At 34.6% G+C, this 15,591-nt stretch overlaps 2 protein-coding genes across 5 annotated transcripts in view; one reads left to right on the top strand and one right to left on the bottom strand.

Annotated features, from left to right (window-relative positions):
• LOC149785258 (kinesin-like protein KIF18A) overlaps positions 1-12,710 on the bottom strand; it is a 91,720-nt gene extending 79,010 nt beyond the window's left edge. Inside the window, exons 1-4 of the mRNA XM_089979105.1 lie at positions 12,576-12,710; positions 5,420-5,857; positions 3,933-4,090; positions 116-220 (exon numbers count right to left, since the gene is read on the bottom strand). Coding sequence (XP_089835231.1) covers positions 116-220; positions 3,933-4,090; positions 5,420-5,819 — 663 coding nt within the window. The 5' untranslated portion in view covers positions 5,820-5,857; positions 12,576-12,710. The remainder of the gene's footprint in view (positions 1-115; positions 221-3,932; positions 4,091-5,419; positions 5,858-12,575) is intronic.
• A 104-nt stretch (positions 12,711-12,814) lies between these two features.
• LOC149785259 (SH3 domain-containing YSC84-like protein 1) overlaps positions 12,815-15,591 on the top strand; it is a 37,449-nt gene continuing 34,672 nt past the window's right edge. Inside the window, exon 1 of one of the 4 annotated variants that reach the window (XM_089979110.1) lies at positions 12,815-12,850. The gene's annotated coding sequence lies outside the window, so the exon portion shown is untranslated. The other 3 variants (XM_089979109.1, XM_089979108.1, XM_089979111.1) reach the window with 3 other exon arrangements.

The raw sequence follows: 15,591 nt of genomic DNA on the forward strand, positions 1-15,591 counted from the left end.
CTGCCACAATACAGACATCATTGCGATATGTTTTACACATACCTACCATCTCAATGCTAGAAATGTATAACAGCTACTTAAAGGGATTTTTAAGTATTCAAGCAAGAAACTATACCTTGTGAAGAGAGAGACCTGACACCAAAACACCTGAATTGGGATCCTCTCTAATTGGCAATGCACTTCCCAGCATCAGAAGGTCCCGAATCTGTTCATTGTACACCTGACATGGTAATGAAAAGAAGTGTTAAAGTAACTGTATGTCATGATAATTCCACTTTTGTTTCCATGTCTTTGTTTCCAGGCATTTAGAATGGTTAAAATATCACAGTGTGATGCAGAAAACATAGGCTGAATACAGAAAACTGGAAAAACAAAGTATATTTGTTATGTAGCTGTAAATTAGTTTGGAGACCGCTTCGGTGGCCTAAGTGGTAAGAGTGTCTGCCTTAGATGCAGGTTCAAATTCTGATCGAATCGTACCAAAGACTTATAAAAATGGTATGAGAAGCTGCCTCACTTGGCACTCAGCATTAAGAGGTTGGGAATGGTTGGCCTGGTGTCGGGATAATGCGACTGGGTGAGACATCATGCTACATGTCTGCGGCATGATGCTCCAGTGCTAGATATCACTATAAAATGCTACACTGCTGACATTGTAGTGACATGACGAAAAATTGTTAAAGATATGGTAAAAATCTATATCACATACACACGAATTAGTGTGTACCATGCCCAGTTGACTATGTTATTAATTAAATGAAGAACACTACTTTCAAATAAATACATTTAGTCAGATGGATCATAATGCAGAAATCCCCCTCCTATATGGCCACCCCTTCTGCACGAGGAAAGTGGCTTTATAAGATGGGTGGTCTTTCCAAGAGGGTGGCTATATTTGTGAGAAGTATATGTGTATGTAGTAAGAAAGCTATGTGTAACTTCAAAGCATTTAATATCTTCTTTTAAAAGTGATATTAATTATTAAAAAGTTTTTCTTTTCTAAAGAATAGTCTTATTTTTCAAGTGAACATTCAATAACAGTCCTCATTTCTTAAATGTGACTTAGGTATTGTTGGTACGCACATTGCAGAAACATAATTTAAATCTTGGTACAAACATCGCTTGGTATTGTTCAAGTTTTGTGATACTTTATTCCTATGTTGCTAATTGTACAGTCCTGCAATTTAATAATGCAGATGAAAATTTTGTAGAAAAAATTGTAGAGAAAATGCCTTGTTTTTTTAAAGCAGTGCTACAAGATTTTTCGTTCTTTGTCTGGTACCATGTTTTGTTCAAAGTTAATTTCTCTTTGTGAATCCATAAAATCTATATTTAGCCTATGTTGAACACATTATGATCTTAACAATTACATCTGGTCATAATCATCAAAGAGATGAACTCAGCAGGTATATATAGCTCAAAACTATCACAAACACTGTTGAGCCCATTTTTTTAAACTGTGGAGGTTTAGAGCTATAGATATAACATTAACTGTAATGGTACATTTTATAATGTACCTAAGCCAACACGTCTTTCTGTAATGAAAACCTGACATCAGCAAATAGACAGCAGTAGAGATAACTGGATCACTTACCTTACTATATGAATTAAATATTGGTTCTGAACAAGTCTTAAAATAAAATGCGGCCACTTGAGAGGGGTAAATTTGAAATTTTTGGCAAAAATGTTGGCATCATGGCACAGAGATTGGTGGCAGTCCAGGCAGCCACGTGAGGTACTCATTGGTGCCAAGAAAACTGACCTTTTTGAGGAGGTGGTCACTGATGAGGGGGATGAATAAGAAAGGGACAACTGTAGTAGCATTCAGTCTGAGAGAACAAGATATGGATATCCACAGAAAACTGAAAGTTATTACTTCATAACACAAGAAAGAAACTATTTACAAATTCATTGGCTCCTTTTGTGTGCTTAGATATAATTTATAAAGTTTTGTTTGGTTGGTTTGACGCATTACATCACAGCAACACAATTAGGTTATTTAGCACAGAATGCACCATGGGAGCAGACCCAGGCTGGTCCAATAGTAGGATTTGAACCTGTACCCTTTAGGCTGTGATTCCAGCATGCTAACCACCAAGCCACTGTAGCTCACTTTTGAAACATTAAAATCAAGTTCTATTTTTTTTCTTGCAAGTCATTATCATTATTATAATTATAATTATACAAAATGAATCTTATATTTTACAAGATTCATGCTATATATGAATGGCCTTTGCTTTACTATGGCCATTCTTGCAGTGTAATCAATTTTCAAGCTTCATAAATCATGTAAAATTGAAACGTAAATTCTTAGAAATTGGGTAGAAAAATCCATTACATGTACACCTAAAAATGCATGTGAGGCAACCCTTTTTCTTAGCATGAAAGCTTGGTTTAGCAACCAAAAGTATTAATAAAAAAATCACTGTATTAAAAATTGCAATGTTATTCCAGCAACAAACACATCTTCATGAAATTGTTCAACTGGGTACCTACAGGAGGGTGCCCAGAATATCTCCACATCATTCTGTAGTTAAGTGTCAGGTGAATGCTATCAGCAAGTGGTCACCCTATTCACCATGTGTCAGCCTGGATGCTGGCAGTATAGAAGACAGTCCAGCTCTCACTGGTACCAGCCTTTCCAAGGGTCTGACTGGATGGACAATCTGTCGTAGTAAGAGTATGTTGCCAATGGTATGGCTAAATGGATGGATCTGTCACAAAGATCCCTGTAAATCCTAGTTGACCAGACAGTTTTATAAAAAAAAAGTCCCTATGATGTGACAGCTAGATGGCCAATGACAGCAAGGCTGTAGTATGAAATGGATTCAATGTACAAACCTCATGCTCAGGCATTCGGGGGACTTACACCCATTGGACATCATCAAATTGGGGTCAGAGGGCACTTCCTCCACTGAGTCGGAAAAAGGTGTGGAAGTGAGCAAGGGAAATAAAGGTAATGTCTGACTTTGTGTCAATAATTGTACCATTGTTTCCATGACCATACAATGCATCAATTCAAAGGCAAACAGTTGTACCAGTTGTGCAAACTTGTCTGACACTTTACATTAGCAGATCTGCTGGTAGGTGTTCATTTAGGACTAGCTACGTGTGTGTTTGACAAAAGTCGTTGAATAATTTTGATTACAACAATCTTGTAAGAAAGCGCAGTAATTTACTTGGCAATGCCATAATATACTGGGCAGCCAAATTTTCAAAGCTGTTTGCCAGGCATCCACGGATATTAAAAACATTTCTATCCATTAGGTAATACTCAGTACAAAGTTTGACATGCTTTATGATCATCCAATGACTTTGATCTTCAAACCTAAATTAGAAAGTGATAGTTTTTGAAGTATCATACCTATTCCATAGGAACAAAACTTAATCATATTTCTGAATTTTATATTTCAAAATTTCCCAATGAACTTGAGTATCACAATGTCCATTCTTAAGGCCAAATTGTTCATGATCCATTATTGGGACAACCTACATTCCACACAAAAATGTTATGCCTTCCTATGAATTAAGATAATGAATGATTTTATGTTCGTGTTCTTTCTCTATTACAATCATTATCTTGTTGTTGATTTTTTTTAATAAATATTTTAAATATAATTCTCATATATTTTATGATACCAAAGATCACCAAATAGCTTATATATATTCAAGTCAGTTCGAATCTGGGACAGAAAAGATGGAGAAAATAATAAGAATGAGCATGCTCTACCATGAGAAGTCATGAATTCGAATGACACGACTTTGATGCAGCATTCATTATTGTTTGACAATACAAACATCAAAAATGCACAAAAAGTTAACTGGAAACTGATCTTTTCATATACCCCAATTAAACATATCTTGCTCTTGACAAATTTTTTTCCTCAATCAAAGAAAGAAAATTTGTCAAGATTTTGATGGCTAATACAAACCTCAAGGTATGAGACTGCCACTTCACATGTCTTTTCATGCTGTAATGCAGCTATACGCTGGTAGAGATCTACCATAGTGTGATAGATGACACCAGGTTCATCTTTGTTTCCCAGCACAGTGAAGGTTTTTCCTGCTCCAGTGGCTCCATAAGCAAACACTGAAATATAATATAGATCAAGCCTAAAAAAATTCACTTCTAAATTTATGAATGATAGCTGAGGAAGGATAAGTTATAAGTCATGCTCTACTGTATAGAAATAAGAACATTTCCCTCCTCATTCTAAATAATGGTAGTAGAAACAATGTCTACTGAACAGGAACTGAACACAATTTGTCTTGCAGTCAGGCATGCATGCTACTAATTAAAAGATCTTGACTAGTTAGATTGGTCAGCAATGAAAACATCAACATCCCTGCCATCACATGTAACGACACCTGTCTGCTCTCTAAACCCTGCCTTAACAACACAATCTGTGGAAACACCACACAATACACAATAACTCATACTGATTGCGGACAATAAATTTATTTAACACTGGATTAGAACATATTGGTTATTCAACTTTAAAGTGAAGATGACTCATCTGAATATGAGAGTTATTTCAAGCTGTACTCAATTATTCAACATACAGGTATTAAACAATATTTAGTCAAAAAAGTACTAACAAAGCAGTCTTTGTTTGGCTGGAATTGCACAGAAACCCATGATTCTAAATTGCCAATTATGAATGAGGCATACTCAACACAATTTTGTTAATTGGTGACTTTGTAACACCTTTGTTTTGTAGTGAATGAGGTACAATTAGCATGCCTTTGTTACCTGGCACCTTAGGTACAACTGTTATTTAAATGAATGCTGTTGTTTACCTGGCTTTGGCACATTTGATACTAAACATTATAACTGAGCAAATTTTTACTGATGGACAATACTAACCAAATGCTATCACCATTTAAACATTGTAACATAGGAACAGTATAACAAAATCTTTTGAATATAAAATTGTTTTATACATGGATGTAATAAATAATTTGTACTGTATATACTTGAAATCACAGAGTGCTGATATCATTTCTAGGTGCTCCACTTTCAGTTGACAACCATTACTCACCAATTCTGAATTTTAAGTCACAATGTGGAACAATGGCAGCATTCAATTAATATCAGTGATATTTCATAATTAAATTTGAATTCTCTACACAGTTCCATACATTAAAACTGCATGAACCTGAGTGTTATTCCTATTTAAAACAGTGTCCTCCATAGGACTTTTGGGTTGGGGTTGGAAATATCACTGGTTGTCAAAAACTCAGCGTGAACCCTAGACATCTGAGTGTGTGCATGAAATTTCTAGCATGAAATATCATAAATCCCTGATTTTTGAAAACAATGTCAAGTCTAAAAATGTAATTTGTGATAAAACAGCTTAAATATTCAAATTAATTTAGAATCTACAATTGTCGCATGAAAATTTTATGAAAACCTTACCTGAGCAGTTATATCCATTAAGAAATCCATCAAGAATTGTTTTAGTGGTTTCTTCATATAGTTCATGGTTACGAGATCCTGGACCAAAAATATAATCAAAAGCAAATTTCATATCTTTGCTGGCCCGTTTTCTTAAATCTCTGGGCCTCTTTCTGAGGGTATAATTTGGTATGGCTTGTTCCTTGGGATCAAATACCAAAACATATTCGTTCATGATCTGAACCACAGTTTTAAAGTTGCCTTCCACCTCTTGTGCATTCTCTGGTCGTATTCGGACAACAACTTTGACTTTGCTTCCACCTGCATCCACAACTGAAGATTCAGAGCCACTTGTCAGTCTCCCTGGTCCATCATTTCCCTCATCTGGGAGTTTCCTCTTCCTAACAACTGGTAAGGGCATATCTTCTTTGTCACATTCAGAGCTGATTAACTCATAAACTGTAAAAGTAACAAGACAAGTTTATTATTACATTTATATACTTGAAATAATAATTTCAGCCTCTTACACCCAGTGTAAACAGCAATTGTTTTGGAGGAAAAGAAGATAGATAAAGTGGATCAGGTGAATCTATATTATACAGAAATTCATAGATTTGGAAGTTTAAGAAAATATTTATTAAAATGTTATATGTAAGCTTAAAATATTAAGGGGCATTTCTATGTTTCCAGTAATAAAAAATTTAAGTGATAGTTGACATTCTAGTATGTTCAAGGACATTTAAACACTTTTTAGCTAACACATGAATCTTTAAGTGCTTTCAAGGCCTTGTTTTTGCCAGCATAATACTCAAACACCTTTAAGACCTTATTTTTGCCATCTTAACACTCAAAAACTTTCAAGGACATGTACTTGTGAAAGAAAATTGAGTACATTCAAACTATAATTAAATATTCTCACTTCAACCAACTTTTTTCTTACTGATCTATATAAATCAACACACAGAAATAAAATCAAACATTAAGTAGAGAAATTCTCATTTCACTATCTAACTTGATATATAAACAAGATTTAAAAACAAAATAGATTTCAAATCTAAAAAAGTTATTTTTCCCCAGCCAACTGTTATGAAGATTTTACCAAATACTGATAAATTGAGCCAATGTAGCTGTTAATAAAACTGGATTTGTAATCCAATTACCTGACTTCAATGCCTGCCTAGGCAAGCCCGAGTCAACTACCTATTTCCATGGGAAGGCACTTAGCTCCCATTTATTCTGCATAATATAGCAAACAATGTGTTAAAAGTGTCATTCAACGGCCTAAAAGTTAGAACATCCACCTTGGATGCACAAGGTCACTGGTTCAAACTCTAGCCAAGTGATACCAATGACTTACAAAACTGGTACTGGCAGCGCCTTGCTTACCACTCAGCACTAAGAGGATAGTGTTAGGACTGGTCAGCCAGGAGTCAGGAATAATGTGACCAGGTCAGACATGATGCCCCAGTGCTAGACATCACTCTGAACTGCCACACTGCAGACATCATAGTGATATGAAACAGATTGTAAAAGCTACTATAAAAATCCAAAACAAACAGTCATTAAATGACAAAGCTGCATTAAAAATCCCAAAACACACTCTTACACAAAAGTGCCATTCAAATCAACAAGATAAAAAAACACTGATAAATATAAACAAAAACACTGAGTGTACTGCAATGCTGATGCCCATATCTTTAAACAGAATTGTTTCTCTGCATCATCACAAGTCTGTTCAATGCTGTTTTTTAAATATTTGGTAACCTGTGATAAACTTCTCACAATAACAAAGATTTAACCTTGCACTGATTAGGCCTAATACTGATGATCTAGTAATGTAGTGAAGGCCTAATAATCATGACCTATCAACCCTGGTGTTATAAATATTACACGATTTACAACCTAGAAGACAAAAAAAAACTTGTAAATAAAATAAAGATGTATTTCATAGCTGACTGAGGAAAGGCAAAATTATATTAACCACTATCAAGCAATGAAATTGTTTTATTGCATGTTTAACTTTAAATCCATATCAGAAAACAGTTTTTAGCAAGGGGGCCAATGTAAAATCTTGTACTTTTAAACTTTAAAATAAATTACAACTGCCTGTTTCTGAAATTAATTTACACTACAGAGAGTCCACTAGGGTTGCAAAATTACCAGTACTTTGTACTAGCAAGAATAAAAAAATGCAGCATAAGGCCAAAATTTTACCAGTACAATTGCTAATCTGCAAATTATGCAATATCATTAATGCATGATTTGTTATTTGCATAAAGTTGGGAAAATTATGTTCTAAACAATACTTTAGAGAAAGAAAATGATAGCATATCTGACCTTAACAGGAACTGTGTTGATAATAGACAACAGCACAAATCACCCCACTATAGTAATATAATCCATAGTCCGAGTTTCCTTCCCACCCCATTTTAGGAACTGTTACATTTATGCTGAGGTATGGGCTCAAGTAAATTGCCTACAGAAAAGTTGGAATTCGCTGCCACAACACAGTGGGTAGCTGCTTACTAGCAGGCTAACAAACTGAAACTACCTTATATTGAACCATACCTGCATGAAACTGATAGGAAGATGATTATAATATCTGTTGTGTCTTTAATCTTCTGACAGACAAGAGGAAACTAGTGTTGATTAAATGTTACATTATACTTGCCCTTTGCTTTGCTAGTCACATGATTACACAAATCTTGCAACCTACATTTCCATGACCTCAAATGGTCAATAATCATGTGTGTGATTAGGATTTTTAATGTAGCTTTAACAATTTTTCAGTCATATCACTACTATGTCTGGAGTGTGGCAGTTTATAGTGATGTCTAGTACTGGTGCATCATGCCGCAGACACGTTGCATGATGTCCCACCCAGTCACATTATCCTGACACCAGGTCGACCAGTCCTAACACTAACCTCTTAATGCTGAGCGCCAAGCGAGGCAGCTGTTAGTACCATTTTTGTAAGTCTTTGGTATGACTTGGCCGGGGTTCAACCCCACGACCTCCCGCTTCCGAGGCGCAATAATCATGTAATATCAACAATAAATGCCTTTTCAATGTCATATGAAAAATAACGAAAGTATTAAAAGAAAGTCACATAATGTTTGTAACAAGAACTAAAGTATACTTAATTCTCAACATATTTATTCAAAGAAAAGCTACCAGAAACCTGTTGATGTTGCAGCAGCCTGGAGAAAACTAGATTCATCCAGCAATGAGCACATGTCAATGTGGTAGCCATGTGATACCAACAAAAATATCTCCGACAAATGCTCTATGCTTCATGAATCAGGCTTTCTTGAGTTGGCAACAAATTCCAACTTTTCGATAGCCACTCCAACATAAATGTCAAAATATCTCCAATAGGGTGGGACAAGTCAGAGGAAACTTAGTAATTCCATTTGACTATCATCACTGTTAGTCACCAACTTAACCTACACACAATTAACAACTAATGTTGAGAGTGCACTTATAAAGTACACAGTTAAGCTGTTTACATGCAGACAGAATTCTACCACAGGTATATACCAATACACAGTATGAATCCAACAAAGAGATAAGCTGAATCTTCTGTTGCTGTGTTGTTTTTTCAATCACTGATCAAAGTTGGCAGGGATATGGGACTACAATTGACCTAATTGAAATGACAGATCGTTCCGCCTACCAAATCACAAGGCATGATGACCTGTTAACCTCCGACAAACATGCAGTATTTGGCAAAGAAATATCTTTCGGTTAAAGTGAAATGTTTGGTAAAAGTGATCTGTAATTTCTTAAAAATGTAAAAGTTTCATAAATTATACTGCAGTAGACAATATTTATATTTGTAGTTCAAGTTTGTATAGTAATAACCTATTTTGCTGTTTAGAAGTATACTGTTGTACATAATAATTGTAAAGTTCTACAATGTTTGTCAGATGGAATTTTGATCATTGGCATCTGTTGTTGCAAACATGTAAATGCATGCTTAATATATCGGAAGATAATTATCTGAAAACATTGTTTTTGCATTTCTTTATTATTAATTGCATTTGTGTTTCCCCATCCCCCCCCAGCTCAGTGCGAAGGTAAAGAGTCAATGAGGTATTTGAAAGATCGAGACAATAAATCACAATTTTTGGGATCAGACTTCAAATTTCAAACGTTAAAATAATGCAGTCTGGGGTTCAGTGATTCCTTTGGAAGAAAAAATAATATACATCAAAACTGGAAAGTTAGGGGGTTATACACTCATATTCTAGAAACGTTTATTTTTACATATATTTTTCAATTTCAATTTCTTTCATTTTCTTTTAGCTATCGACAGGACATGCTTTTCTGCATACATCATTTTTGTTTGCATACAAACACATTGTAATTGCCATTAACTTTGTCTATATTCAGCTAATCATACACACGAAAACAAATCTTTATCCATTGAAGTTTCATCCATGTTTTTGGAAAGGAATAAATCTAATTCCTCAGCTTAGACGATCTGGATATCGACTTCAGAATTACAAAGTTCCCATCGACTACTTTTCACTGTTATCGATCAAGAAATCAACAAATCATTGCAAATTTTATAAATATTTATCAAAAATAATTCATTCTAGTCACAAGCAGCTTGTCGGAGAAAGAAATGGCAGACATGAGCAATGCCTGGAGATGAGTCTAATTTACACTCATTGATTGGTTAATTAATCAGTGTGATTGACAAGTGCCAATAGGTCAATTGCATGAAAAGAATAGATCAGCTTCTGAGAGATTTAGATGTCTTTCGAGACTTAAAACAAACTGTACAGTTTGTCAGTACACAAACACCAATAGTTTCATTTTTGTCTGGTACCAGTAAAAAACAGCATATACAGGTTTAACAGAATTTCTCCATTACTCATACAGATTAGTGACAGTTGATATTTAGTAATCCGTCAGCAAAATCAATAACTGGGGGTAGATTAGCACTAATTTCAAGCCCTGATTCAAAGTTGCAGCTACAAAAAATAAAGCAAGGCTCGAAATTAGCAGACAGCTTTCCTGTTCAACTAGTAGTTTACCTGATTTTAATAGTACATTAGCAAGTAAAGTTTAAGCTGTCACTCATCAGCATTAATTTACGCTATATGTAATTTTCAAAACTCTAAATGAAAACAGTGCTGTATAATTCTTTACTGGTTTTGTTAGTGTTATTACAGGAGTGTTTAATCTATAAAAGATATGTTACAAAAATAAGCAACACAAAATAACTATATCTATACTCATGTGGATTTGTAAGATAATGTGTGTCAAAGATTGTTAATCCTAGTTACCTTTGACCTTTCTTATCCCACAAAATCCTTATTATGATTAAGCATTCCATCTTTAAAGGATTAGCATCAGAGAGAGACATATTTTATTCAAACATTAACATCTCTTGTGAAACTTAAATGCCTGTACTGCTATAAGATGAGCTTACTTTCGCTGCCTTATATCGTCTGTCAGTGGTTTTATGATATGCAATGTAAATGAATTTTTTTATTAAGTTCTTTGTTCTTTCCAACTGATGGAAGTTCTAACAAAAATATATCTATTTTTACATTTATTTTCTGGATAATCATTGTTTTTCTTGTAAACTTTTAGCAAATATTTTCAAGTAGCCTTGAAGGTTTCTTAAAACAAGATTTGCACTTCTGGATTATGAATTATGGTCACATTTAGGTAATAATGTTAATCTAGATATGCAACTCATGTTGTTTGTTGGGAAGTAAATATCTCAATCTATCAGTCTTTCCGGCTACCTATGTACAATTATATTTTTTTTTAGAAAGTTTCACTAATTATAAAGTTTTTAAGCCAGGAAGTTTATATTGGTATGTTTATGCTAACTGTGCTTTGTCCACCATGACAGAAAACTAGGTTCTCATTTGTTTTCCAAATAAGGCTTGCTATGCCATATTTGGATATTTTGTGATAAATTGTTCTATACATACCATATTAACTACAATCAGCTTACATTTCCAAATAATATAGTACAAGAAAAATGACACTATAAAGGGAAGAAGATATTAGTTAAACTAATATGGTCGACGATCCAAAAGAAAATTTCTGATAAAGAAGGTAACAATATTCCATATGTATTTCAACAATTATATTCATTGAATCTTTATTAAATATGAGGACTTTTTAATTTCTTCCAGTATATGTAAGGAACATGTTCAAACTTGTTTATAGTAGGCTGGAAATGTGCTGGGTGTTAATCACAGTTGGCTGCTCCATTGATGAACATAAGGCTTTAGTTAGAATCCCACCCATGATGCTGGGGTGCTAATATAAAAAAATATATTTCTGACCATCCCTGTTTTTTGTTTTCAGCCATAGCACCCCTCCAGGAATTTTTTTTTACAAACAATTATCAAAACTGATTTGTGTAATGAACTGAGCTGGTTTAGCCCAGTACTTAAAGTGTTTAGTACATTATGCTAATCATTATAATATAATGCTAGAAAATAAATGCTGGTTGACAAACAGTGCAATCAAAAACATGTAACTTTTGGACTTAGTACTAACATTCCATATAATGCATGTACTGTGTATGAGAGTTACATTATTTATTTTGTATTCCATTATATATACAAGTAATGGAAGCAGGCAAGTTTTTTCTTCTGCTGAAAATGTATTGTTAAAGAAATCTGAAAAGGATAGTGAATCTGTTTGATTAGAAGGACAGCATACCTTTGATTCGTAACGCGAACATGTCAATGTTAGGCACCTGGCGATAGTCAGGTTAGAAATAATAAATTAATGAAATGACGTTTTGTGCAATTTTGTTTATATCCTTGCTGCTTTTCGTTTTTAAAAACAGTCCGGGGATACAAACGAATGGAAGGTTAAGTAAGTACTATATGCTTCTGAAGTAAACACTGATAATCAAACATATCGAATATTGGGTTTAATACAAATATTTTGACAAGTGACACCGTTTAGCCAGATTAGGTTGAAAAAGACTAGCGTTATCACTTACTGGAAATAAATTGTGTACTAAATTGTGTATCTACACTAAACTGATCACCCCCCCCCCACAAAAAAAAAAAAACATACATAATTGTAACAACAAGGTTGATAGTTTTAAATAACACGTTATGAATTGTTATGGCATAAGCAATTGTTGGGCGATCCTCTCTGGATATTGCGCCACGATCTGTTAACTCACTCTGATTTTCCGCACAAACCTAGTTGTCTTAAAAGCTTAATATTTCATTAAACGTTGTGTTAAATCCTGAATGTAATCGTCAAATACTCCGACAAAATTATTGTCAACTTCTTTGTTTCAAATATAGCACGCAAACTATACAACTGGTGATTGGTTGAATTTTGTCCGTTTGATAAAGACGCTTTAATATTTACCCAATTTAGAGGAATATCAGCATATATGCGTTTCATAGACTGTGATGAAAGGGTAACTACTCCGCAGGACTTGACTAAAAGGTAAACATTTCCTGAAAGTTGGAAAGCAAAGATTGAACTGAACATTAGAAGTTTCAGAAAACTTTCCAACAAATCAAATTTAACATTCTTCCAGTTTAGAAATAGTTAACATAAAGTTAAAGTAAGGTCATAAAGGAATCCAACTCGAGCATCGTTGGTACAGTTGTTCATCGAACCTGAATCGGGTACGAAAAGGATTATCGGAGGTTTTAACCCATTTCAAGTTTGACTTTTGAGAGTTTTAGGCACTAAGTGATACATTGCATTTACGTTGTCATAAATTTTGAGGAAAATATGTCGAATCTTCAATAAGTGAAATAGTATAAACATTACTTGTGATGGTTTAGATGTATCCTTATATTTACAACCTTAAACGAGTTCTTGGGAAGAGGAATATATTTTGTCACTAATCCACAAAATCACAATTATACAATGTTTCATGATCCTGCCTCAGTTTCAGTGATCATGCTAAAATCAAGCCAGTTCAGTTTTTAATTCAACATTTATTATTCCTTAACATGCACTCAGAGCAATAAAAACTATATGCAAGACTCATTAAATGTTCAAAGTTTATATTCATTTTCTGCATCTAATTCACATCAGATCATAAAGCTTAGTCTTCGGCTTTCTGTTTTGGTCCAGTTCCATTTTAGAGCTTAATGACGTGTCTTGGGTTATAATCCTTTACTTTTGCTGAGGTAAGGAGCACTGTCATTCAGACTGTTGACAAAATCAGTGATCTCATATTAGCAAATTAGCATTAATTTTGAACCCGATGACATCTCACATTGTTAAAGAACATGATGACATAATCCCAGTTCTGTGTGACATATTTACCCAATTCATTGTAAAATATTCAGTTCCAAGCATTGAAAAAATGCTTATCTTAAACAAAATCAGAATACTATTAACCATGAGATGTGCTTGTATCTTTAGAAAAATGAATATGCACCACATTTGGGGCTGACCATTTTATTTAGGGGGAAAGGGGAAGTAGCCATCTTATTTTCATGTTTAATGAGTTCTTTACAGGTAATACAGCAGTTGTAATGTTATTTGTTATTGAAGAATAACTGCAGAAGGCGTTCTATAGTATTTATTATATACAAGACATCAATACAGCTTGGAAGGGGAGTAAAGTCTGCCCTGAGTGTCTATTTCCCATGGAACTTAAACCCTAGTGAATGTATAACATAAACCAGCTGTTGGTGTGTATCAGTTCTAGTGCAGTGTGGAATGTCTGATTACTTTTACTGTCAAGTGATGTTTCAAAGCTAATTAGATTAAGGCTTACACTACATCTCCCTTCCTGAGAAGTTTACATTAAAACGAAACGTGATCTGATGACCGCATTTCTAAACAAGCTACATCAGCTTAATTTATTTTACAAGTTCAGTCTCTCAGGTGGTTTCGACAATCTTCCCGAACGTGTGAAATATCCGTTTTGACTGGTTGGCACTGCTTTGCTTTCATCTGAGTCAGTCAAAGTATCAGGGTCTGAAGCAGTCACTTTTAGAGGCTCCGATAATGTGGTAGGCATGGGAACTAAATTTCTCCTATTACGCCATATCTCTCCCTCGTCAGTTACTACCATGTATGAACGAGGTGTATATGCCTCAGATTTAATTATCCCTGAAGAAAAATGATCTTTAATCCATACTTTATTCCCTACCTGAAGTTTTTTCATATTTCGGAGGCGATGTCGACGATCATAATTTCTCTTTTGAGTTTGCTTTTGATAGTTTTCCGATTTCTTCAGTTTCATTAAATCTGTCCGTTTCGGCTCTAAGTTGTTTGGTGCCATTGGCAAAGTAGTTTGTAATTTTCTTCCCATCAGTAATTCAGCAGGGCTGTATCCATTTGGTAATGGTGTTGCATGATATGTCAAAAGAGCTATGTAAGGATCGTTTGCTTTTTTAAGCATTCTTTTAATTGTCTGAACAGCCCTTTCGGCGAGACCATTGCTCTGTGGATATTTTGGACTGCTTGTAATATGCCTGAATCCATAACTTTTTGCAAAATCTTTGAGTATTGCGGATGTGTATTGTGGACCATTATCTGAAACTAAAACTTCTGGTATACCGTGTCGCGCAAAGATTGATTTGAGATGATTGACAATTGCTTTCGAACCTGTGCCTTGCAATTTTGCTATTTCGATGTATTGTGAGAAGTAATCAATCACCAAGAGATATGTTTGACCATTCAGTTCAAACAAGTCTGAAGCGACTCTTTGCCAAGGTCGACTTGGAAATTCATTTGGTATCATTGGTTCAGCTTGATCTCGTTAGTTTTCGATGCAGTTTTGGCAAGACTTTACCAAGTGCTCTAGCTGAGTACTTAGTCCTTTCCACCAAACTGACGTTTTGGCGCGTTCTCGGCATTTAACTATGCCTTGGTGACCATCGTGAATTCTCTCTAGGATTTCTCTTTGAAGTGATTCTGGTACGACAAGGCGTGTACCTTTCATTAAAAGACCATTTTGAACTGTAAATTCACCTCTATCTGCCCAGTACGATTGAAGTTTTCCGTCAATAGCGGATTTCTCTGGCCACCCCGTTTCACAGAATTGTACAAGTTGTTTGCAAATCGAATCATTTCGATATTCAGACTTTATTTGTTCAAGTCGGGTATTTGATGCAGGCAAATTGCTAACTACGAAATCAACATAGGCGTTAGTTTCAGCCTGAAATTCTCTGTCACTCTCAGAGTGATAACTTAAAGGTGCTCTGGATAGAGCATCA

The sequence above is a fragment of the Sinohyriopsis cumingii genome, chromosome 13 (genome assembly GCF_028554795.1).
Source record: "Sinohyriopsis cumingii isolate HCF-2022 chromosome 13, ASM2855479v2, whole genome shotgun sequence".
Classification (NCBI taxonomy): domain Eukaryota; kingdom Metazoa; phylum Mollusca; class Bivalvia; order Unionida; family Unionidae; genus Sinohyriopsis; species Sinohyriopsis cumingii.